We start from the raw sequence: 26,610 nt of genomic DNA, 5'->3' as shown, positions 1-26,610 counted from the left end.
AGAGGTGGAAGTTGTGGGGTAGTTGGGAGAGTGGGGGGATTGCCTTGTGGATCATGAGGTACTCAAGGGTTCCCAGAGGACTGCAGGCGTGGTGGATGTCAGGAGGCATTGGTCAGTCTATCTCATAGAATCTTTACAGTGCAAAAGGAGGCCATTCTGCCCATCAAGTCTGCACTGGTTCTCTGAAAGAGCATTCTAAATAGTTCAACTCCCATGTCATATCTCTGTAACCTTGCACATTCTTTCTTTTCAGATAGCTATCCAATTCCTTTTTGAATACCTTGATCGAACCTGCCTCCACCACCCTCTCGGGGAGTTAGTTCCAGACTCCAACCATCCCAGTTCTTAGTGCTCTCGTGAGCACAATTTCTCACTATTTACATATGTCCATACTTCTCAGGATCTTGAATACCTCCATCAAGCCTCCTCTCAGCCTTCTTTTCCCAAAGGAAAACAGTCCCAATCTCTCCAATATATCCTCATAGCTATAATTCTTTATCCCTAGAATTATTCTTGTGAATTTCCTCTGTGTTCTCTCCAATGTTAGAATTTTGTAAGTTTCTATGAGATCCACTCTCGCTCTTCTAAACTCCAATAAATATAATCCTAACCGATTTAGTCTCTCCTCATATGATAGTCGCGCCATCCCAGGAATCAGCCTGGTAAACCTTTGATGCACTCCCACCATAGCAAGAACATCTTTCTTCAGATAAGCACACCAGAACTTACCCAGAATTTAGAAGTGGTTTTAGTTCTAAATTTTTCTGGGTAACTATTACTGTAAGACAGTTGGAACCATCCAAAATAAGTTATATATCATACTTTCAGATGATTCCCATTACACAGTAACTGCCCAATGGAAGTTTAAACTTCTGGGGCAATTGCTGTGCAATCCTGAACTCATTTTTGGGCTACCTCCCTGTTATGATGCCCCCGGAGTCGGAGGTTCTGGACCAATGTTTCAGGTCAGTGTCACTGACACCAATCCCCCTTCCTGGCAACTGCCTGAGGCTGACCCAGGCTGTTTGCCAACTTGGTGTCATATTTAACCCTGAGATCAGCATTCAACCACACATTCTGACTATGTGTCTAAGCTATCACTAAGACTGCCTATTTCCACCTCTCTAGCCTCACTTGAATTTTGCCCCTGATTCAACTCATTGGGCTGAAACGCTCACCTGCGCCTCTTACTTGTGGCCTTGGCTATCCAACATGGTCTTTGCTGTTCTCTTGCACTGTACCATCTGTAAACTTGAGGTCATCCAAAAGCACTGCTGCTTGTGTTCACCCTTTGACCATCTGCTCACTGACTGACAATAGCTCCCAGTTAATTAACATCTTGATTATAAAATTCTCACCTTCGTATTGAAAACCCCTGGTGGCCTTGCTGCTGTCTAGCTTTGTAATCGGCAGCTGTTCCACAATCCTACTCTTTGCACTCCTCTAACTCTGTCTTCTTGACAATTCCTTATTTTAATCACTTCACCGTTGGTGTCCATGCTTTAGCTGCCAAAGCTCTAAGGTTTGAAATTCCCTCTCTAAACCTTTCCACCTCTCTTCCTCCCTTTTCTCCTTGAAGCACATTCCACAAAATCTACATCTGTGCCAACATCTATTTAATTGACTGGTGTAAAATTATGTTTGATGATGGTCTTGTGAATTGTTTTGGGAAATTGTTGAAGGTGGCAGCAGGTATGCAAAAGTATTAAGTTGCTATTAGTTTTACTCTTGAGAATAATTTGCACCAGCTCAACATTGCCACCAACAGGCATTTGTAGAAACTGCAAGTGTTACAATTAAAGAAAAAGACTGATTGCAGTTTTGAAAGGTTCTCTACGTTTGGAGAAATACATAGGGCAGTATTAAGACAGATAAAAATTCTTCTCCAAGTTGTGTTATTTACATATTGCTAAAATAGTGGGAAGATCACCTGAAGGTTCTGAAGTTTCATGTTCTTAACTACAGTGTATTGAGGGTGCAGCAAGACCAGAGTATGAAAATGGCATTGGTTCCAAAAATAACTTGTAATTATTTTTCTAGGACATTGAAGGATTAGACTATTGCACAAATCTTCAAAGACTCTACTTATATTACAATCAGATCACTCAGATTAAAAATCTGGAAAATCTAACGAAGTTGGAGATTCTTTGGTTGAACAGTAATAAAATCAAAGTTATAGAAGTAAGTATGTCTCTTTCATCCTTAAATTCCTCATTTTTGACCAAACCTCATGATCACCCCTTCATCTCGTCTACTTTGGCTTTGCCTCTGAAAAGCTTTGTCACGTTTTTCTGCACAGAGGATGCTCTATGACTAAAAGTTGTATTATTTCCTCAATGACTTTGGAAGTTGGCGGGTACGTTACAGGGATAGGTCGGGGGAGTGGGCCTAGCTAGGGTGCTCTTTTGGAGGGTCGGTGCACACTCCGTGGGCTGAATGGCCTCCTTCCGCACTGGAGGGATTTTGTGGAATATCAGTACGAGTAGAAGTAGGTCATGCAGCCCTTCGGACCTGCTCCAACGTTCAATAAAATCATGGCTCATCTGATCCTGGCGTTAAGTTACTTTCCTGCCAACTCTCCAACAGCAGCATTCTGCAGTCTATCACCATTTAAATAATACTCTGTTTTTCTAACTTTCCTGCCAAAGGGAACGACCTCTAATTTTTCCAACATTAGACGGCATTCGCCAAATTTTTTCCCCCTCACTTAACCCGTCTATATCCCATTGCAGCCACTTTCAACATAATTCTCCCATCTTGGATAGGTCCAATGGTGGGGACAAGAATGTGATGTGTTTTTCACTGCAGAGGCTGTGGGAAACCACCATATTTTCCAACCTCAACCTCATTAAGTATCCGCTCAAGGGTTTTACCGCGTATTCCGTGGCAGGGCGCGCATGATGGCACAGGTCCCACCATCATATCTGGGTGGCATTATGAAAAGGCACCCAACATCGCTGATCCACCATTGAGGAGAGAAGATGGACCTCCAGGAACATTCTGAGGCTGGAAAACGGTAAGAAATGCAATCCTTAACTTCCTCATGACACTGTATCTGGATGATCCACCTGCAGATGCTCCCCCCACCCATTGCTGTTGTGTTCTGAGTCCAGATTTGCTGCTGGCCTCCATCCTGAACTCGAGGCAACCCAGGCATTGCTCAGTGACTCCTGACTTCTGCATATCACATTGGACCAGCGCGTTTTCCCGCAGGCGTCGCAGAGAATTGGGAGAAGGGCAGATTCTGGTCGGGCCTTCATCTGCGTCACATTAGTGGGATGAAAAAGAGTTTCACATTTGACTTCAGTGGGTTTCCCGATCCGCTATGGCGGGCGCCAGCGGAAGATCCTGTTGGAAATTCAGACCAGCGTGAAACAAAAATTTGTTTTTTCCAAACTAAAATGTGAGTTCGAGGTATCGAAGCTAAATTCTCCTTTGCTGGTTCCTAAAATGTTTCCAATCTTCCGGCCCACCACTAATCTTTGCAGCATTACATGCATTCTCATTTTGTTCAATTTGTTACCATCCTTAAATTCCTTAGTTGGCCATCGATGGCGCATCCTGCCTTACGGAGCCTCTCTTTCTTAATCCTTTATTGAGAGTTAAGAAATATCTGCTTCAAAGAAACCAGACCACATTCTACCTTAAAAAAATGTGAACTATTTGAGCTCAACAACTTGTCTGATGCAAAGATTGACAACCTGACACACGCCTTTATATTTAAAACAGCATGTTTATATTTAAACTAAATGACTTGGTGTCTCCATCTATACAGCCCCACAACTTAATTACGCTGGAACATGATTTCTGTGTGAAACTGTTCTTTCCATCCATCTCTGCTCCTACTTTAGTCTTTGTTTGCTGAATACCTAATGCAGGGGTTCCCAAACTGTGTTCCACGGAACTACAAGGTTCTCCAGTCAGTTTGGCCATGGGTCCCGAGAAGAGCTGATCCTCGGGCATGGTGGGCATCCGAGAACATCCCAGGCCAGGGGGGTGCCCGAAAAGAGCCGTGGCCAGTGGGGCACCCGAGAAGAGCCAAGGCCTGGAGGGGGGGGGGGGGGGGGCTAGCTCGAGAAGAACTGAGGTCAAGGGAGGGGGGGCTAGCCCGAGAAGAACTGAGGTCAAGGGGGGGGTGGAGCCCGAGAAGAGCAGGGGTGTGAGGAGGGGACGTGGAGGAGCGGAGCTCGAGAAGAGCCAGAGATAATTGCTAACTGGTTTTCAGTTTTGTAGGATGGCACTGCTTGGAGGGATATGATAAAAGATCGGAGATTTGATTGCGGAAACAGGGGAAACGAGAATTGAAATGTCCAAAAATGTTTCTGTAACCGCAAACAAGTTTCCCAAATGGTATGTTGCTTCTCAGGTGCCAGAATAAAGGATATCATTGAGGAATTGCAGGATATTCTGCAAAGGAAAGGGGAACAGCCAGCAGCCGTAGTTCATGTTGGAACTGATGAGTGTTAGTTCCTTCCAGAAGAGTTTCCGGAACTAGAAAATAAATTGAAAAAATTAACCTCAATGATAATAAGCCCATAATTGCTCTCCGCCTGTTAGTACATGTATAAACAGGAATTTAGTCCCGGTAAATGCATGTCTGGGAAAGCAATACAGGTGTGAGATCGTCAAGATCTTGGGCATGAGGACTGGTTCTGGGGAAAGGGCATTTGCACTAGATTGACGGGTTGCACCTCGACAGAGCCAGGACCTTTTGCTGAGAGGTTAATGAGAACTGCTGGGAAGGATTTAAGCTAATTTGATGAGGGGAACCAGAAGATACCAAAAAGGAGCAACGATGCCATCAGAGGACATTAACAGTAGCAAAATTAGAAATAGCCTCAAAATTTCTGAGTCCAGATTGAGGAAAAGAGTAAAATTGACAGAGGAAGTATTACATTTCGGTACATCAGTGTCTAAAGTGTAACTAAATAAGGTGAATAATTTTTTTTTCATTCATTATTGAGATGTGAGCTGCCAGCATTTATTGTCAATTCTTAATTGTCCTTGAGAAGATAGCGATGATCTACATTCTTGAACTACAGGCACACCCACACTGTTTTCTGTAGTGGCTTGATACAATTGATTGGCTTACTGGGCCATATCAGAGGGCAATTAAGAGTCAACCAATCTGCTGGTATCACGTGCGGGCATCAGGTGAGTCCTGATGAAGGAGCTGTGCTCCGAAAGTTAGTGATTCCAAACAAACCTGTTGGACTTTAACATGGTGTTGGAAGACTTCTTACTGTGCCCACACCAGCCCAACACTGGCATCTCCACATCATGGCCATAAAGTGAGGTTATACAGAAGTTCTATTGTGAAGACTTAGATGTGGACTTTAATGGGAATGTGCAAAAATGGTTGATAAGTACAATGGCCCTACTAACTTCAGCTGATTCATTAGGATCCTGAATCTCAATAAAGGTAACTATGATGGTATGATGCTTAAGTTGGCTATGATGGACTGGGAAACATTACTGAAAGGAAGGAATGAATAGGTGAACAACAAAAGCTGTTTAATCCTATTTTGTGCAAGAGTAGAAAGTGAACTGTGGCCAAACCATGGCTTAGAAGAGAAATTAGAGATCGTATTAGATTCAAAGAAGAAGCATACAAATTAGCAAGAAAAAGCAATAGACCTGAGGGTTGGGAACAGTTTAACATTCAGCAAAGGCGGACCAAGGGATTGATCAAGAAGGGGAAAATAAGCTAGCGGGGAACATAAGAACTGACTAAACGTTTCTATAGGCATGTAAAGAGAAAAAGATTGACAAAAACGAATGTAGGCCCCTTACAATCAGAAATGGGCGAATTCCTAATTGGGAGCAAAGAAATGGCTGAAGAACTAAATTCGTAGTTTTGCTTCTCTTCACAAAGGAAGACATGAATAATGTACCAGATGTTCTGAGAAACATAAGTGAGGAACTGAAGGAAATCAGTATTAGTAGGGAAATGGTTTTGGGGAAATTAATGGGATTGAATGCAGATAAATTTCCAGGGTCTGATTATCTTCATCCCAGTACTTAAGGAAGTGGCCTAGAAAAAGTAGATCCATTGGTGGTAATTTTCCAAAATTCTTTGGACTCTGGAATGGTTCCTACAGATTGGAGGTTGGCTAATATAAGCTTGCTATTCAAAAAGGGAGGTAAAGAGAAAACTGGATTGAGAGACCAGTGAGCCTAACTTCGGAAGAAGGGAAGTTGCTAAAGTCCATTATCAAGGATTTTCAAGCACAGCATTTGGAAAGCATTTGTATGATCAGACAAATTCAGCATGGATTTGAGAAAGGGAAATTATGCTCGACAAATCTAATGGAATTCTTTTGAAGATGTAACTAGTAGAGTTGACCAGGGTGAGTCGGTGCATGTAATTTATTTAGACTTTTAGAAGGCTTTCGTCAAGGTCTCACAGAGGACTTCCAGTGACGACGATGTGCTGAGCAGTCGCACGTCAGTTGGCTCTCCTCCCGTGGATCCAAAAAATAGTCACTTTTCAACGAAAACTCACCAGAAAAAGGCCGCAACCCATTCCCCAACCTTAGTAAGTCAGAGGAAGGAAGAAAAGATGCCCGGAAAAAGCTAAACTAGGGGCCGAACCAAGACCAGGAGTGGAAGGGGCCAGGAACGGCCACACTCGGACAAGCCAACCAGTGCATGAGGCAGAGGAACGCAGGTTTCGCCGGAGCAAAAGGTGCAAGGCAGACGCGAACAAACCCCTCCCGCACCGGGAGGGAGCTGGAAGGCATCTTTCACCGAGGCACCAAGGGAGCACTAGCAGGAGAAAAGGCTGAGATAAAAGCTGACATAGAGGCCGCAGTGAAAGACGCGGTGGCTGAGAGCCTGGCCCAAATACAGCTCACCTTGAGCAGAGCGGAGAAGACACTGGAATCCCAAGAGGCTACAATCAAGGACATGGTAAAGTCTGCAACTGACCAGAGTGATCGGATCGTGGTGCTGGTGAAAGAGGTGGCGAGGTTGGTCACGACGCAGGGCAGTCTGAGGGATAAAGTAGCGGATCAGGAGAACCGCTCAAGGAGACAAAACCTGTGGTTTGTGGGCCTACTGGAGGGAATCGAAGACGGGGACTCCACAGTCTATGTGGCTGAGATGCTGGGCAACATGATGGAAAGAGAAACATTCCCCAACCTACCAGAAATAGATGGGGCACACCGGTCACTGCGTCCAAAGCCAGAAAGCAACCGAGGGCAGTAATAGCAAAACTGCACCAGTCCTTCCACCTGGACCGTGAAAGAATCCTGCGCTGGGCCAGGCAGTCCAAAACGGTAGCTGGGAAGGTCGTTGTTGCTGACCTGGCCAGGAGATGGGTGAATTCAACAGGGCAGAGGCAACCCTGCACAAGAATGGCTTTGGTATGCTATACTCAGCGAAGCTCTGGTTCACAAACCAAGACAAGGAACACTCTTTTATTGCACCTGCCGAGGTGGACTAGTTTGTCATGGAATATGGGCTGGAACACTGACAGCAGGGGAAGCGATAAGGTGCCCCTGGCAAGGAACAACAGCATGGCGAAGAGCCGACGAGGGGGGGGACTGCTTCACGCAGGAGATTGTGAGCTCATTCAAGAGAACAAGAGCAAGGAGTGGCAAGTGAGAGGAGTGCAGGATAAGATGGGGAAAGAACAGGCAGGAACAACAGAGAGCGGGCGAGGGAGAAACAAGACAGTAATTCTGGGGAGGGGGGTCACCACACTATCGGGGAACGCTAGCGTTGTGAGCATGCAACAGAGAAAGGCCGCGGCGCACCCCTGACGGGGGGGATGGGGCCAGGCCGGGGGGGGGGAGAACACACAGAGGGGAAGGGGGAGCAAAAGGGGGGAGCACGGGAAATAAGGGGGGGGACTGCGTGGGGAACATAGGCAGGGGGGTGAAAATTGGACCAGAGCGAGAGTGCCAATATGGCTGCAAACGGCCGCAACCAGGGTAAGCGAAGGGAGAGCTGGAGCACAGGGGCCTACCCACATGGCAGATGCATAGTTGGTGGTTATGTTGAGCACCTCCTGGACAAAGGGAAACCCCGGAGTGCAGGGGCAGATCCACATGGCGGACACCCTGTTGCCGGCCATATTGGGTGACCCCAGGACAAAGGGAAACCACAGAGCGCAGGGACCCGACCGCATGGGGAGAGCAGTGACAACGGCCATCTTGGCTGGCCCCCTAACCAAGGGGTTACCCAGTACTGCAGGGGCGCATCCACCAGGTAAAATGGTTAATCCCACCGGATCGTGGGGAACAAAAAAACCCCACCAGGATAATCACCCGGAATGACCGGGGACGCAACGGCCCAGTGAAAAGATCCAGAGTCTTCACCCACCTAAGAAACATGAAAGTCGACATAATCTCTCTCCATGAGACACACCTAAGAGAGCAGGACCGTCTGTGGGTAAGGAAGGGCTGGGTGGGAAAGACCTACCATTCCTGCTATGGGACAAGGGCCAGGGGGAGTGGCAATGCTGATCAATAGAGGACGATGTTTAAGGCGACGAAGGCGGTTATGGACCCAGGGGGACGGTACGTCATTGTCAGCGGGGCACTGGACAGGGCACCGGTAGTACTTGTTAACGTGTATGCTCCCAACAGGGACGACATGAACTTCATTAAAAGGACCATGGTGGAAATGCTGTCATAGCGACGCACCAACTAATCATGAAGGGGACTTGATCTGTGTACAGGACCCATGGACAGACAGGTCAAACCCCAAAACGGGGCAGGCCTCGAACATGGTGAAGGAACTTGGTCATTTTATGGAGCAGATGGGAGTGGTGGACCCTTGCAGTTCAGACCCAGGGGAGAAAGAGTTCTTCTCTGTAGTGCACAACATATACATCAGGATTGTTTCTTTGCATTGGGAAAATTGGTGCATCCAGGGCTGGTCAAAGCGGAATACTCTGCGATCGTAATCTCTGACCACACCACATTACATGGATGTGAGGTTGTAGACGGGCAGGGCCCAATGCCCCGCTTGGAGGTTGAACATGCTGTACTAGCCGACATGGCTTTCAGTGAGAGGGTATCACAGGTCATAGCGGAGTATATGATAAACAACCAAAACGGGGAGGTCTCACCTTCCACGTTCTGGGAGGTGCTAAAGGCCGTGATTAGAGGGGAAATTATTGCCTTCAAAGCGTGAAGAGACAAGGAGGGCAGAGCGACTAGGCAGCAATTGGTCGACTCCATACTGGAGGTAGATCATAAATACTCCGAGGCCCCGACCGTGCAGCACCTGGCAGAGAGGAAAAAGCTACAAATGGACTTTGACCTGCTCTCCACAAAGAAAGCAATGCACCAACTCCGCCAGACACGGGGGACCCTATACGAAAACGGAGATGAAGCCAGCCGCCTGCCGGCACACCAGCTGAAAAAGCAGGCAGCCACTAGAGAGATCGCGCAAATTACAACAAAGACACATTGGAAACAGACCCAGAAAAGATCAACAAAACCTTTGTGGCTTTTTACCGAGGGCTATACACCTCAGAACCCCCAACAGGGGACTCGGGGATGAAACGGTTCCTCGACAGACTGGACATGTCAGTTGTGGGGGCTTGGAAGCACCACTAGAACTGGGAGAAACCATGGAAAGTATTAGCTCCATGCAGGCGGAAAAGGCGCCAGGACCAGAAGGTTTCCCGGCGGACTTTTAAAAAGAATTTGCGACAGCACTGTCCCTGCACCTGCAGGAGATGTTCACAGATCGCTGGCTAGCAGCACACTGCCACCTACACTAGCACAGGCCTCAATTTCACTAATACATAAGAAAGACAAAGACCCACCGGAATGCGGGTCATACAGACCCATCTCACTACTAAACGTAGTCGCCAAAATATTGGCCAAGTTCCCAGCCAAAAGGCTAGAGAACTGCATTCCAGAAGTGGTCGCAGAGGATCAGATAGGCTTTGTCAAGGGTAGACAGCTAACATTGAACATCAGGCGCCTGCTAAACATGATCATGACCTAATCCGGGGAGAGAACACCAGATCGTTTCCCTGGACACAGAAAAGGCCTTCAACAGAATTTAGTGGAAGTACCTCATAGAGGTACTGGAGCAGCTAGGGCTTGGAACAAGGTGCGCCTCCTGGGTGAAGCTCTTGTAGAACGCTCCCAGGGCGAGCATACGGACAAACAACACCAGCTCCCAGTACTTTCAGCTGTACAGGGACACCAGGCAGGGATGCCCGCTGACCCCACTGCTGTTCACCCTAGCGATCGAACCATTAGTGATCACTCTCAGAACAGCAAAAAACTGGAAGGAGATCCAAAGGGGAGGCAGAGAGCACAGAATCTCACTCTATGCGGATGACCTGCTCCTCTACATCTCGGACCCACAAAGCAGCATGGAAGGAATCATGGCGCTCCTGAAAGAGTTCGGTGCCTTCTCGGGCTACAAACTCAACATGAGCAAAAGCGAGATCTTCGGGTGAAACCGCAAGGGGGAGGGGCAGCGGTGGGAGCACTGTCGTTTAAACAAGCCTGACACGAATTGCTCATGACTGGGCGGGGGTTCAAAAGTGAAACCTGACCAGTCTGATAGAGGAAGTCCAAAAGGACCTGCAAAGATGGAACACACTCCCACTCTCTCTTGCGCGGAGAGTGCAGACGATCAAAATGAACGTTCTGCCCTAATACCTCTTCCTACTTAGATCCATCCCGATCTATATCCCCACGGCCTTTTTCAACTCACTGGACAAATTAATCATGATGTTTATATGGTGGGGGGAAGAATGCTAGGATTTCAAAGAAGGTCCTACAGAAAATGAAGTCCAGGGGAGAGCGAGGCGGACTACCACTGGCCGGCAACAGCAGAAAGAGTAATGGGATGGATTAGAAGCCGAATGGGTGCACACGGAGGAGGCTTCCTGCAGGGGGACTTCGCTCCGGGCCCTCGCCACAGCAGCACTCCCATCCCCACCCAAAAAAATACTCCAGCAACCCAGTGGTGTTAGCCACCCTCCAAACCTGGAACCAGTTACGGCAGCAATTCGGCCTGACCGAAATGTCCGACAAAGCCCCTATCTGCAACACCACACACCAGTACTCACTGCCGCCCCTTTAAAAGGTGGAGACAGGACAGGGGGCACTGACAGTCAGGGACCTATACACTGTTGGCAGGGTCACAACACTGAACAAATTGACGGAGAGATTCCAGCTAGCTACGGGCAACAAAGTCCGATACCTGCAGCTTAAAAAGTTCCTTTGGAAGGAAACAAGGACGTCCCTGTGACCACCACGACAGAAGCTACTAGAGGAATTCCTGAACGGCAACATTCTAGGTAGAGGAAACTGTAGCGACATGTACGAACAACTGATAGAGAGGACCGACACTGTGCTGGACCCGACGAGGAGAAAATGGGAGGAAGAGGGTGGGGACTCTGGAATGAAACACTACACAGGGTCAACTTCACCTCCAAGACCTGCAAGACTCAACCTAACGCAACTAAATGTGGTACATAGAGCCCACTTACAAGAACCCGAATGAGTAGATTCTTTTTGGAGGTGAAGTTCAGATGCAAATGGTGCCAAGGAGGCCCGGCCAACCACGCCCACATGTTCTGGTCTTGCCCCAGACTTGCTGGGTACTGGACAGACAGCCTTCTACAAGGCAATGTCCAAAGTGGTGGGGATGAGGGTGGAGCCATGCCCAAAAGTGGCGATCTTCGGGTATCAGACCAGCCAGATCTCTTCATGGGGAGAAGGACGGACACCTTGCCTTTGCCTCTCTGGTCGCCCGCCGCAGAATCCTGCTCGGCTGGCGATCAGTAGAATCACCTAAAGCTGCAAATTGGCTGTCCGACCTATCAGAATTCAAATTCGCCATCCTGGGGTCGGAAGATGGCTTCCTCAGAATATCCGAGCCATTCACCCAACTTTTCTGGGACTGTTTGTAGGCAACAAACAAGCAAATTGATAATCAAGTAGCCAAGAGGCCGAGGGGCACGCATAAGGAAGACAAATGGTATATTGGCCTTCATAGCGAGAGGATTTGGGTACAGGAATAGGGATGTTTTACTGCAATTGTTTAGGGAATTGATGAGGCCACACCTGGAGTAGTGTGTGCAGTTTTGGTGTCCTTATCTGAGGAAGGATGTTCTTGCTATGGAGGGAGTGCAGCGCAGGTTACAAGGCTGATTCCTGGGATGACAGGACTGACGCGGCACGGTAGCACAGGGGTTAGCACTGTGGCTTCACAGCGCCAAGGACCCGGGTTCGATTCCCGTCTTGGGTCACTGTCTGTGCGGAGTCTGCACATTCTCCCTGTGAATGGAGAGTTTCCTCCAGGTGCTCCGGTTTCCTCCCACAAGTCCAGAAAGATGTGCTTGTCAGGTGAATTGGACATTCTGAATTCTCCCTCAGTGTACCCGAACAGGTGCTGGAGTGTGGCGACTAGGGGATTTTCAACGTAACTTAATTGCAGTGTTAATGTAAGCCTACTTGTGACACTAATAAAGATTATTATTATCATATGAGGCGAGACTAAGGCGATTAGGATTATATTCATTGGAGTTTGCAAGAGTGAGGGGACCACATAGAAACTTATAAAATTCTAAATGGATTAGACAGGGTACATTCAGAAAGAATGTTCCCAAGGATAAGGGGTAAACTTGATTCAAGATGGCCCTGGAGCATGGCGACTCTCTGCGAGCTCTCTCAATCAGACCCCTTTCTTTTAACTTTTATCACCATTCTGACTGACTAAAACTTTTCAATGTACTTGTTGATTATTCTTTTGTCTACTATGTACGTACTGTGTACGTTCCCTTGGCTGCAGAAAAATACTTTTCACTGTATTTCGCTTCATGTGACAAATATCAATATCAATCTCCTTTTCGGACTGAGGTGAGGACACATTTCTTCACCCAGAGAGTGGTGAATCTGTGGAATTCACTGCCACTGAAAGTAATTGAGGCCAAAACTGTGTGTGATTTTAAGATGTAATTTCATTTTGCTCTTGGGGCTAAAGAGACATGGGGGAAGGCGGGATCAGGGTATTACCAAGTGGCCTATTCCTGCTTCTATATTCTATGTATGTTTCTATGCATTAATGACCTTCCATCATGTGTGCAATGTTCAGCACCATTCGTGACTTTTCAGATACTGAAACAGTCCATGCCCAAATCCACTATTAACATCTTGGGGGTTACCATTGAGCAGAATCTGAACTGGACTAGCCATATAAATATTGTGGCTGCAAGAAAAGTCAAAGGCTAGGAATCCTGTGGCAAGTAAATTACCTCTTGACTCCCCAAAGCCTATCCATAATCTGCAAGGCACAAATCAGGAATGTGATGAAATACTCTCCCCTTGCCTGGATGAGTGCATCTCCAACAACAATCAAGAAGCTCATCACCATCCAAGACAAAGCAGCCTGCTTGATTGGCACCCCTTCCACAAACATTCACTCCCTTCACCAAAGATGCACAGTGGCAGCAGTGTGTACCATCTGTAAAATTCACTGCAAGAATTCACCAGGGCTTCTGCGGCAGAAGAACCCATGACCTTTACCATCTAGAAGGACAGAGCAGCAGATGCAATGGGAACACCAGCACGTGGATGTTTCCCTCCAAGCCATTCACCATCCTGACTTGGAACTATATCGCCATTCCTTCATTTTCACTGGGTCAAAATCTTGAAACTCCCCCCTTCCAGAGCACTGTGGGTATACCTGCAACACATGATCTATAGCGGTTCAAGAAGCATCTCACCACTACCTCAAGGGCAATTAGGATTCAGCTATAAATGCTGGTCTATCCAATGACACCCACTTCCCATGAATGAATTAAAAAAATACAGAGAACTGCTTGGTGTATATTAGGTCCCTCAATAAACCTGCAGTTACGTTCAAAAAGCGTGGTCAAGTTCAGCTGTGAGATTGCACAAACTTCTGTGCAGAGTTTGGAGCCCATTGTTTCTAGTGTGGAATTGGCCAATTACTGTACTTGTTGATCCAACAATGATGTACCATTTCATAGTTAGAGGAACAGACAGGAGGTTCTGTGGGAACGAAAGAGACTCACGGTTGGTGTGTTGCCTCCCAGGTGCCAGGGTTCGTGATGTCTCTGATCGTGTTTTTGGGATCCTTAAGGGGGAGGGGGAGCAGCCCCAAGTCGTGGTCCACATAGGTACCAACGACATAGGTAGGAAGAGAGATGGGGATTTGAGACAGAAATTCAGGGAGCTAGGGTGGAAGCTGAGATCTAGAACAAACAGAGTTGTTATCTCTGGGTTGTTACCCGTGCCACGTGCTAGTGAAGTGAGAAATAAGGAGAGAGAGGAGTTGAACACGTGGCTACAGGGATGGTGCAGGAGGGAGGTATTTGGTTTCCTGGATAATTGGGGCTCATTCTGGGGTAGCTGGGACCTCTACAAACAGGATGGTCTTCACCTGAACCAGAGGGGTATCAATATCCTGGGGGGGAGATTTGCTAGTGCTCTTCGGGGGGGGGGGGGTTTAAACTAATTCAGCAGGGGTATGGGAACCTAAATTTTAGTTCCAGTGTACAGGATGTTGAGAGTAGTGAGGTCAGGGATAGGGTTAAAAGTTCGAAAGAGGGCACCGGCAAGCAGGACGCTGGTTTGAAGTATGTTTACTTCAACGCCAGGAGCATCCGGAATAAGGTGGGTGAGCTTGCAGCATGGGTTGGTACCTGGGATCTCGATGTTGTGGCGATTTCGGAGACATGGGTAGAGCAGGGACAGGAATGGTTGTTGCAGGTTCCAGGATTTAGATGTTTCTGTAAGAACAGAGAAGATGGTAAAAGAGGGGGGGGTGTGGCATTGTTAATCAAGGAAAGTATTACGGCGGTAGAAAGGACGCTTGAGGACTCGTCTACTGAGGTAGTATGGGCCGAGGTTAGGAACAGGAGAGGAGAGGTCACCCTGTTGGGAGTTGTCTATAGACCTCCGAATAGTTCCAGAGATGTAGAGGAAAGGATTGCAAAGATGATTCTCGACAGGAGCGAGAGTAACAGGGTAGTTGTTATGGGGGACTTTAACTTTCCAAATATTGACTGGAAATACTATAGTTCGAGTACTATAGATGGGTCAGTTTTTGTGCAGTGTGTGCAGGAGGGTTTTCTGACACAGTATGTAGACAGGCCAACAAGGGGCGAGGCCACATTGGATTTGGTACTGGGTAATGAACCCGGCCAGGTGTTAGATTTAGATGTAGGTGAGCACTTTGGTGATAGTGATCACAACTCGGTTATGTTTACTTTAGCAATGGGCAGGGATAGGTATATACCGCAAGGCAAGAATTATAGCTGGGGGAAAGGCAATTATGATGCTATTCGGCAAGATTTAGGATGTATAGGATGGGGAAGGAAACTGCAGGGGATGGGTACAATCAAAATGTGGAGCTTTTTCAAGGAACAGCTACTGCGTGTCCTTGATAAGTATGTACCTGTCAGGCAGGGAGGAAGTTGTCGAGCAAGGGAACCGTGGTTTACTAAGGAAGTTGAAGCACTTATCAAGAGGAAGAAGAAGGCTTATGTTAGGATGAGACATGAAGGCTCAGTTAGGGCATTTGAGAGTTACAGGTTAGCCAGGAAGGACCTAAAGGGAGAGTTAAGAAGAGCAAGGAGAGGACAAGAAAAGTCGTTGGCGGATAGGATCAAGGAAAACCCTAAGGCTTTCTATAGGTATATCAGGAACAAAAGAATGACTAGAGTAAGATTAGGGCCAATCAAGGATAGTAGTGGAAAGTTGTGTGTGGAATCAGAGGAGATAGGGGAAGCGTTAAATGGATATTTTTCGTCAGTGTTTACACTGGAGAAAGTCAATGTTGTCGAGGAGAACACTCCGGTTCAGTCGACCAGGCTAGATGGAATTGAGGTTCAAAAGGAGGAGGTGTTAGCAATTTTGGAAAATGTCAAAATAGATAAGTCCCCTGGGCCAGATGGGATTTATCCTAGGATTCTCTGGGAAGCCAGGGAGGAGATTGCAGAGCCTTTGTCCTTGATCTTTATGTCTTTGTCGACAGGAATAGTGCCGGAAGACTGGAGGATAGCAAATGTTGTCCCCTTGTTCAAGAAGGGGAGTAGAGACAACCCTGGTAATTATAGACCTGTGAGCCTTACTTCGGTTGTGGGTAAAATGTTGGAAAAGGTTATAAGAGATAGGGTTTATATTCATCTTGAAAAGAACAAGTTGATTAGCGATAGTCAACACGGTTTTGTGGGGTAGGTCATGCCTCACAAACCTTATTGAGTTTTTTGAGAAGGTGACCAAACAGGTGGATCAGGGTAAAGCTGTTGATGTGGTGTATATGGATTTCAGTAAGGCGTTTGATAAGGTTCCCCACGGTAGGCTATTGCAGAAAATAAGGAAGTATGGAATTGAAGGTGATTTAGCGGTTTGGATCAGTAATTGGCTAGCTGAAAGAAGACAGAGGGTGGTGGTTGATGGCAAATGTTCATCCTGGAGTTCAGTTACTAGTGGCGTACTGCAAGGATCTTTTTTGGGGCCACTGCTGTTTGTCATTTTTATAAATGACCTGGAAGAGGGTGTAGAAGGATGGGTTAGTAAATTTGCAGATGACACGAAGGTCGGTGGAGTTGTGGATAGTGCTGAAGGATGTTATAGGATACAGAGGGACATAGATAAGCTGCAGAGCTGGGCTGAGAGGTGGCAGATGGAGTTTAATGCGGAAAAGTGTGAGGTGGTTCACTTTGGAAGGAGTAACAGGAATGCAGAGTACTGGGCTAATGGCAAGATTCTTGGTAGTGTAGATGAACAGAGAAATCTCGGCATCCAGGTACATAAATCCCTGAAAGTTGCCACCCAGGTTAATAGGGCTGTTAAGAAGGCATATGGTGTGCTAGCCTTTATCAGCAGGGAGATTGAGTTTCAGAACCACAAGGTCATGCTGTAGCTGTACATAACTCTGGTGCGGCCGCACCTGGAGTAGTGCGTGCAGTTCTGGTCACCACATTATAGGAAGGATATGGAAGCTTTGGAAAGGGTTCAGAGGAGATTTACTAGGATGTTGCCTGGTATGGAGGGAAGGTCTTACGAGGAAAGGCTCAGGGAATTGAGGTTGTTTTCGTTAGAGAGGAGAAGGCTGAGAGGTGACTTAATAGAGACATATAAGATAGTCAGAGGGTTAGATAGGGTGGACAGTGAGAGTCTTTTTCCTCGGATGGTGATGACCAACACGAGGGGACATAGCTTTAAATTGAGGGGTGATATATATAGGACAGATATCAGAGGCAGTTTCTTTACTCAGAGAGTAGTAGGGGTGTGGAACGCCCTGCCTGCAACAGTAGTAGACTCGCCAACTTTAAGGGCATTTAAATGGTCACTGGATAGACATATGGATGAAAATGGAATAGTGTAGGTCAGATAGGCTTCAGATGGTTTCACAGGTCGGCGCAACATCGAGGGCCGAAGGGCCCGTATTGCGCTGTAGTGTTCTATGTACCTATTGGTGGCTAATGTCTCAGCAGGAGGGCATGGTGGCACAGTGATTAGCACTACTGCCTCGCAGCGCCAGGGACCCTGGTTCAAATCCGGCTTTGGGTAACTGTGTGGAATTTGTGCATTCTCCCCTTGTCAGCATGGGTTTCCTCCGGGTGCCTGGTTTCCTCCCACAGTCCAAAGGTGTGTGGGTTAGGTGGAGTGGCCAGGACAATTTGCCCCTCAGTGTCCAGGAATCTGCAGGTTCGGCTCTGGGGATAGGGTGGGGTGGATGTGGGAGTAGTCATGGTTAGAGTGCTCTTTCGAAGTGTTGCGGCTGAATCGATGGGCCGAATGGCCTCTTTCAGCACTGTAGGGATTCTATGGGATTCTTTGCAACGTAAGCAGAAGCAACACAATTTCTGAGAACCAGATTTTCACAGAGTCATGGAGACTCTCCAGTCTTTTGAAAGTAGCAGGTATGATCTGGAGCAGGTAGGTCCTGCCTCCATTTGTGGTAGATTCCATTATACACTTGGGGGCTTTGTGCCGTATTTTATTGCAGGGCGGGATTTTATATCCCATTCCTCTTGCAAAAAGCACCAACATTCACTTTGCCTTCCTAATCACTTTCTGTAGCTGCACATTAATTTTTTAAAATTCATGTAGGACACCCAGATCCCTCTGTACCACCAGCCTCTGCAATATCTCGCCATGTAAAGAGTATACTGCTTTTTTATTCTTCGTTCCAAAGTGGACAAATTCCACAATGACCCACCATCCCTGGCTAACTCAAAAAGTGAAAATGAAAATGAAATGAAATGAAAATTGCTTATTGTCACAGGCTTCAATGAAGTTACTGTGAAAAGCCCCTAGTCGCCACATTCCGGTGCCTGTTCAGGGAATTGAACTGTGCTGCTGGCCTGCCTTGGTCTGCTTTAAAAGCCAGCGATTTAGCCCAGTGTGCTAACCAGCCCCTAGTCAAATTTCTCAGCTGGTACGAGAATTGAACCCGCGCTGCTGGCCTTGTTCTGCATCACAAACCAGCTGTCTAGCCCACTGAGCTAGGAGTATCTCAAAGTTAAAGATAGCATCAAACTTAAAGAAAAAGCATGTGATTGCACAAATATGGGTGGCAGGTCAGTCCAAAGATGAGCACGTTGGGCGGATTGGCCATGCTAAATTGCTCTTTAGTGTACTAGAATGTGCAGTGTTATGACACCCTGAGCTAGTGTGTGGTCAATTCCAGCCCACTTGACCCAGAGTTACAACGCAAGTAAATTAATCAATAATTCTTAGAAAAACATCCAAAGTCTTTGGCCCTTGGTTGTCCAATAATTACACTCACCAAGTTTGTAAGTTTAAACACAATTACTGTTTCTTTATAACAAGAACTGTAATTAAATATGCAGTAAATACAATGGTTGACTATTATCTAATTCCCCACTTTAACTTGTCCTCACCCTCTATATACAGACATAAGACAAACAAACACAAAGGCGGAGAAAGGGATAAAAATCATAAGGAAAAAAGGAGTCTTTGTTTCAGATGGTTGTTTCCAGCACCTTACTCCTTTTCAAACTTTGCTATCAGTTTGAATACTTTTGCCGTAGATTCATTCAGGTCTCTATAGTTTCAGAAATGCATCACTCACGGCCTTTCTGGAGAGAAAAGGAAAAGGTCCTTGTCTTTGTGCGTCTAGGACTCTAACTGAACTCCTTGGGTCTCTGAAAATCATTCCACTCAGGCAGGATCTAATCACCACATGTTAACAGGCAGAGTTTAGCCTTTTGGCCAATTCGTTGGCCACCAGCCAATCAATCAAACTGATCCCAACTCATCTCTCTCTCTCTCGTGCCGAGAAGTCTGAAGTCTGTTCAAACGAGTGGCGTGTTCTCCTGTAAGTTCTCAATTCCTCATCCTCTCTTGACTTGACTTAAAGCTACATGTCCATTAATCACCCATGGATCAAAAATAATAATGGCGAAATAAGGGAATAAATTGGAAGGACCCTTACAGCAGGTTAGATTACAGAGGTAGGGCGTGATGGGTGGGGTAGTGGAACTAGATAGAGTGCTCTTTCAGAGCGTCAGTGCAGACCCAATGGGCCGAATGGTCTCCTTCTGCACTACAGGGAAAGAATGACTAAAACATTAATAAGGAGGGAAAAATTAGAGTATGAGGGAAAGCTAGCTAAGAATATAAAGACAGATAGTAAAAGTTTATTTCAATATTTTTACAAGGAAAGAGTTAACAAAGTGGTCTTTGGTCCTGTAAAAAGTGAGTCCTGGGGAATTAATAATGGAAAATAAAAAATGGAAAATAAGGAGATGGCAGATGAACAAGTATTTTGCATCAGTCTTCACTATAGAGGATACATGTGCCATTTCAGAAATAGCTGTAAATTAGGAAATGGAAGGGATAGAGGAACTCAAGAAAATTAAAACCACCAGGGAAGTGGTACTGAGAACATTGTTGGAGTTACAGGCTGACAAGTCCCAGGTCCAGATGGACTTCATCTAAGGACCAGGCTCGTGAGTTAGTTGATGTGTTGATTTCCAAAGGTTTAGCTTTTAATTATATAGGACATTGGTGACACCACGGGCTGATTTGTCTGCTTCCCGCCACTGGCAGTGAGAATTGGGATTGGGCGGAGAATAGCGCGCAATGGGAAAATCGTGATTTGAGTCTGGTGCCGATCCCGACGTCATGCTCCAGTCCCCCACTGCCAACATTAGTGAGCAGGGACTGGGGGCCATGGCTGTTGAGGGGGAACGAGAGGGTTAAAAGAACTCTCAAAACGTGTCAGGCTTGCTGGGGGGTGGGGGGGGGGGGTGGCTGTCAAGGCCAGGGAGAGTAGCGGGAAACACATTGGTGTAAAGTCCATGGACTTCGGGTGTCCCCCGCAGGATTGTGGTAGCTTGGCTCAGACAGCCATTGCTGCATTATGTGATTTAAACATATCCCTCTGGTGCCATTTATAGGCTCCTAGCTGTTCACACTGTTCACTGCACATTGTGTCCTCTAAATGCTCAAAGAGCCTCTGTTGATGTGGGAGGCCACCCCTCTGGAAACCCTTAAACCCCTGCAGTATCACCAAGGAGATAGGCATGGCCATTCTCTATCATTGGCCCACCAGGTGTTGGCATTCCTCAGTGCACTTCCCCTTCTCAGAAGTGCAACCCCACTGCAGAGAAAGAAGGGGTACAGCAGAGCACACCCCAACCAAAGAACACCTGTAGGGGTACATTGCCTCTCTCAGAGCAGAGGCCTTGTCAGTAACACCCACCCCTCAGGATCACGAGCTGTCTCTTCCTGGTGAGGCTGGTAGCACTCACTGCCTCGGCCACCTCCTCCCAGATGCTGTTCAGGTGGGCGGGCTTGATTCTGTGGCCCCCACTGGGGTAAAGTGTGTCTTTCCTCTCCTCATTGCCGTTGAGTATTGGGTCCACTTCAGACTCCTTAAATTGGGGTGCAGCTCTCCTCTGAACCACCTTCGTGGCTAGAGTGAGTGTGCAGTGATAGAAGCTCATAAGCAGCTCTAGCTTGTCAGGCTCTTTAGCACGAATTCCAGTCCCAGCGGTTATGCTGCCAGTAGAGATGGGAATTGCTTCCAATTCACGCTGGCAGAATGCTGGCCCATTTGTAGGTCTTGAATCGCGGAATGAATCGTGCCCCCAATAGGAACGCGAGTTGTATACTGTTCAGTTCCGGCAGAAACACTTAGTCTCCTCAATGGAGAGTGTGTACAGTATTGATCTCCATATTTATGGAAGTACGTGAATGTGGAAGTAGTTCAGAGAAGGTTTTCTAGACTAATACTTAAAATAGGCAAGCTCTCTTGCATCCATTAGCATTTAGAAGAGTAAGAGGCAAACTTCTTTATAGGTTCTTGATTAATAAGGGGATCAAGGATTATGGGGAGAAGGCAGGAAAATGGGGATGAGAAAATATCAGCCATCATTGAAAGGCAGAGCAGACTCGATGGGACGAGTGACCTAATTCTGCTCTTATGTCTTATGGTCTTTATGATTGAAATACACATGATCCTGAGAAGTAATAACCGGGTGGATGTGGATAGGATGTTTCCTCTTGTGGGAGAATCTAAAACTAGGCATCATTCTTTCAAAATAAAGGGTGTCTATTCAGGATAGAATTGAAGAGAATTTTTTTCTCTGAAGTAGTCTCTCAAAAGGCTTTAGAAGCAGAATCTTCGAGTAGTTTTAAGGCATAGGTAGATAGATTCTTGATAAGCAAGGGAATGAAAGGTCATCGGGGTAGGTGGGAATGTGGCGCTGAGGGCTGAGTTTTTCTGGCCCTCCTGCTGCTGAGATCCTCTGTCAGGTCCTACCACAGAGGGCTGGAAAATCAATGTCCAGGTTACAGTCAGATCATCCATGATCTTATTGAATGATGATGTGGAGATGCCGGCGTTGGACTGGGGTGAGCACAGTAAGAAGTCTTACAACACCAGGTTAAAGTCCAACAGGTTTGTTTCAAACACGAGCTTTCGGAGCACGGCTCCTTCTTCAGCCTACCGACTGAACTGGCTTGGGACAATTCACACCTCTTTAACCTGGAGTTACCTCTCTCTCTGCATCTTTGATGATTTGATTGCCTGCAGGTGCTCGCATTCCGGGGCATCTCTGACTGTGTCTATATAAACATTTCTGGAACAAGCCTTTCCATTCACCTGAAGAAGGAGCCGTGCTCCGAAAGCTCGTGTTTGAAACAAACCTGTTGGACTTTAACCTGGTGTTGTAAGACTTCTTATTATTGAATGATGGAATAGGCTTGAGGTGCTGCGTGGCCTACCCCTGCTCCTAATTCATATGTTGTGTCTTCACATTTTCCCACATTCAACTCCATCTGTCAAATTTTTGCCCATTCGGTTAATCTATCTAAATGCCCTTATATGTCCTCTTCACAACTTACTTTCCTACCTATCTTTATGACATCAGTGAAATTAGCTCCATACATTCAGTCGCTTCACCATTGATGTGGATTGTAAATAGTTGGTCTTAGCACTGATCCTTGTGGCAATTCAATAATCAAAGCTTGACAACCCAAAGAAGAACCATTTATGCCTACTCTTTGCTTCTTGTTAGCTAACCACTCCTTTACTCATGTTAATATGTTATCCCCTACACCATGTTCTCTTGTATAGTAACCTTTGATGCCCACCTTATCAAATGCTTTTTTGAAATCCAAGTACACCATATCTACAGGTTCCCCTTTATCCACCTTGCTTGTTCCTTAAAAAATGAATAAATTAGTTAAGCCCTTCCACAAAGCCACGTTGTCTCTGCTGATTGTATTATGATTTTCTAAGTGTCCTGCTATAACTTCCTTAATAATGGATTCTATCAATTTCCCTAACTGGCATTACTCTTTTTTTACTTAATTAATTCCTGTAATTGTATACACTGACAAAATACATAGAAAGAAAATGTGAGAATAAGTAAGCTCCATGGCAGTAGAAATTGTATTTGCATGATTTAGACTATAATTTTTTTTAAATCTAGGGACTAAATACGTTGACGCATCTCAAGGAGCTGAATCTTGCTGGTAATTTAATTGATGTGATTAGTAAGTATTAAATAGTTCCATTACATTATGCAGGCCAATTTGAAATACGTTTAGCTTTTCTGTAGACAAGCAATCTGTTTCAAGTGATTCCATACATTTTATGATTTTAGAAGTACCAAGGAGTAGTTAATATTCTTTTAGGAAAGTAAATCTAAACTAGATTTAGTGGAATAAAATTAAATTCTCTACTTGGATACCTGACATAACTATTTCATTCATTTATCATGTCTGTCTTCCATTTCCTCCCTCCTTTAACTCGGATGGTTAAATGTTCTATATATTATGACTGTCTTTGGAGAATACCAATGGACTCACCTCATGAACTGATGAGAGTTACTATTCAATTTGAGTGATGCTGATTGTGTTCTATTAGTGCAGTGGAGAACAGATCAAACTAATAAAAACGAAAGGTACTAGTCTCATTAGTAGCTTCAAAATACAACCTAGTACTGGGTGATGATACAAGGGGGCTAATTCATTACTGAGCCGAGTCCATTTTAAATGGTAGGACTATGATCCAATTTTCCTTCCTTTAGTTCTGTTTTCTATGATAATCATGTTGTTGATCTTTTTTACTTAATTAATTCCTGTAATTGTATATACACAATGATAACTATGAAAAAAGACTGGATCTTTTCCCCGAAATAAAGGAGCAAAATGAAATCAAGTGAGAGTTATTAAATTGGATACCCTTTGGGAGGGTAAATAATGAAAGATGGTTTCCATTAGTTAGCCAGTCTGTAACACAGGGCATAAACTCAGGTTCGGCGCTTAGAAGAACTGGGCAGTTAGAAGATTTACCCCAAAGAAGTTCATTAGAATATTGGGTGCTTTATCACAAATCAGTTGAGCTGCATGCTATAACTTCGCTGAAAAAATATGCATATAAACAGATGTAGGTAAGGAAATGGAATTTGAGTATCTCCAGTTCAAAGAGCTATGAGTCAGTAATGACCCTTCTGTGCTATAATTTCCATGATAGCTTGGCTCAATTGAACGCTGTTACCCATAAATCAAAGTTTGGGGGATTGGAGCCTCATGACAGGACTTGAGTACAAAAACTTGATTAAAATAAAGGTTATTTCACGGGGACGATATTGTTTTTCTGTTGAGATGTCGAAGAGTGATAGTTTCCTGTTAAAGTGAGTATTAGAAATCACATACCAAGATTTGAAGATGAGTAAGAAGTTCTTTCTGTGTCTTAGCCAACATTCCTCCCTCAATGAACATTTCCAAAAGCAGACAAACTGATTATTTGTTTCTTTCTTGTTTGTTTTGTTGTGTAACTAACATGTTTGCCTACATTATTAAACACTATTAAACTTCAATATAATTCATTGTATGTTAAGCGCTTTGAGGTACAAAACCTGCTTTCTGTTATTTTTTATTTCAAATTCTACTTTATTTTAAAAATTTCAATGAAACAATTTTTCATGTAATCCCTTTAAAGCAACATTTTAAATTTCAGGTGACTCTTTGGACTACAATGTTCAGCTAGAATGGCTCAACCTCTCAGGAAACAGAATATGCTCTTTTAAGGTACATATTTTACAACTTGATCAGATGAAAGATTAGTTTTGGTAGTACAGTCTCCAAAACATAATAGTTTGTGCTAATTTTCCTGCTATAGCTGACGTATGATAATTCTTTTGAACTCCTAAGTGCAAGAAAAACAATTATTGAGTTACATATTTGGGTCCTTGTACATATCAATGGCCATGCAATTAATAACACTAAGCAAGTACAAAACAGAAATAGAATTAACTTAACACATCCATGATTTAGCTTTGTTTTATTATTTATGCCATGTTGAGATGTCGAAGAGTGATAGTTTCCTGTTAAAGTGAGTATTAGAAATCACATACCAAGATTTGAAGATGAGTATGATTTTGAACTGAATCTGTTAGGCTCTGCAAAATTGCAGTTTATGTCTATAGATTATGAAGTGAACAAACTGGGGAAGTTCAAAGCATGACCGGTGAATTTGTAACAGAACAAAACAGGGGTTAACTTCAACTTCTAACCATAGCATTAATCAGCTGGTATAGTGAGAAAACCAGATTGATTTTATGAAGGTGGCTGTTTAAAAAAATATTTTGGAAATATGGTGATATTCGATAAAGAAAGTTGTGTGGCTGTGCATGATTTAATTAAGCTGGGGAGGGTAATAGAAACAGCGTGCCTGGGAGAGTTGAGAGATAAAAGGGTAAAGGTGCGAGAGAAATACTTTGTAAGGAGAGGCTATGGTGAAATGGATTTACAGGTAACTAGGTTGGATTTGCATTCGACGACAAATAGATACTTGGCTTTACATCTTTTAAATTTCAAAGGGGAGTTTAAGGGACTTTTAGAATTTACAACGGTTTCATAAGTAAACAAGGGAAGGTTATCAAATTGTATTTGACCTGAAAGTGGAGACAATAGGAAAACATATAGTTAAAAATCTATTGGGGAGTTGTTGCCAAGATGTTTCCTTGTGTGTTCTGATTGTTTTTTTTGGGGTGGGTGGGCAGAGTCTGTTGTAAGACTATTTTAACCGTGTAACTTTGATCTTGTGTGTTTAATTTTTGTTTTCTGCTTGTAAATAAATCTTATTTTGTTTTAATCCTGAAAGTGTTATTAGAATTGTATGCTTTTGGGATCAGTAGCGTTTTCTTCTTCTTTTCAAAATGCACAAAAAGGTTCGAAGCAATAAAACAAGTTTCCCTCGGGGATTTGGCTCACTCAGCAAAGAACATCTGCTGTGGTCATAACAGTTTGTTAAAGTAGAATCCTTCTGGTTATGGACAGGTGAATGATATGTAATACAATACAATACACTAAGTGTTTGCTAAGTGTAAAATGTATTGATTGTCCAAACTTCCTGTATCAGGCAATAGTTTATTTGACTGGAAACTAACAGATCATATGTATTTACGAAACAACTGTTCGCACTGTTAACAGCTATGGAGGCAGTCAGAAAATGGAGACTTCAATCAGCTTCAATCAATTGTTCCTGGGGTCATTTAAAGCAGTTGAAAGGGGTGAACGGAGTTTTCAATAGACCAGCTTTGTCAAATAGATACATTTCTTTTTGAAAATATTTTATTCAAGTTTTTAATATTTTAACATTTTAAAACACACAACGTAGCAAAGAAAAAAACAACACCAACCGCCCCTCCCAATCCATTAACCTCAATCAAACATCCTCATCCACAAAGTCTCCGGCTCCCGACTCCAACCCCACACCTTCTCCGCGTTTGCTGCCCAATAATAATACATCAAGTTTGGAAGGGCCAGACCCTCTGACTATTGACTTCTCTGAAGCACCACCCTTCTATTCCTTGCCACCTTACCTGCTCACACAAAAAATAAAAACCACGGCAAAATATTCATCTTAACGGCCTGCACCCGGCCTACCAATGGTAGTGGAGGGCTGTCCCATCTCAATAAATCCACCCAGACCCAACTTACCAGGCTCATAAAATTCATCTTTTGGAGCTGGGCCCGATCCCGAGCCACCTTCACTCCCAAGTACCTAAAGTGGGTCGTTGCCACCTGAAATGGAGCAACTTATGCCCCAAACCTATCCCCGTTCCCAGAGAAGAACCACAAAATTCATAACCCCAAAGCAGCCTGA

At 45.0% G+C, this 26,610-nt stretch overlaps 1 protein-coding gene across 9 annotated transcripts in view; it reads left to right on the top strand.

Annotated features, from left to right (window-relative positions):
• The window catches only part of lrrc9 (leucine rich repeat containing 9), a 276,603-nt gene that overhangs the window by 27,449 nt on the left and 222,544 nt on the right, over window positions 1–26,610 (top strand). For 8 of the 9 annotated variants that reach the window (XR_005457781.1, XR_005457782.1, XM_038775862.1 and 5 more), the window contains 3 exons: window positions 2,041–2,181; window positions 22,928–22,991; window positions 24,460–24,530. Coding sequence is in view for 6 of the 9 variants with exons in the window: in XM_038775862.1 (XP_038631790.1) it covers window positions 2,041–2,181; window positions 22,928–22,991; window positions 24,460–24,530 (276 nt within the window). In the remaining 3 variants the exon portion in view is untranslated. Of the gene's footprint in view, window positions 1–2,040; window positions 2,182–22,927; window positions 22,992–24,459; window positions 24,531–26,610 lie in introns of those variants that run through there. The other variant, XM_038775888.1, reaches the window with a different exon arrangement.

The sequence above is a fragment of the Scyliorhinus canicula genome, chromosome 2 (assembly GCF_902713615.1).
Source record: "Scyliorhinus canicula chromosome 2, sScyCan1.1, whole genome shotgun sequence".
NCBI classification, from domain to species: Eukaryota; Metazoa; Chordata; class Chondrichthyes; order Carcharhiniformes; family Scyliorhinidae; genus Scyliorhinus; species Scyliorhinus canicula.
The sequence above is the reverse complement of the archived record's forward strand: the minus strand, read 5'-3'. Positions and strand labels throughout refer to the sequence as shown.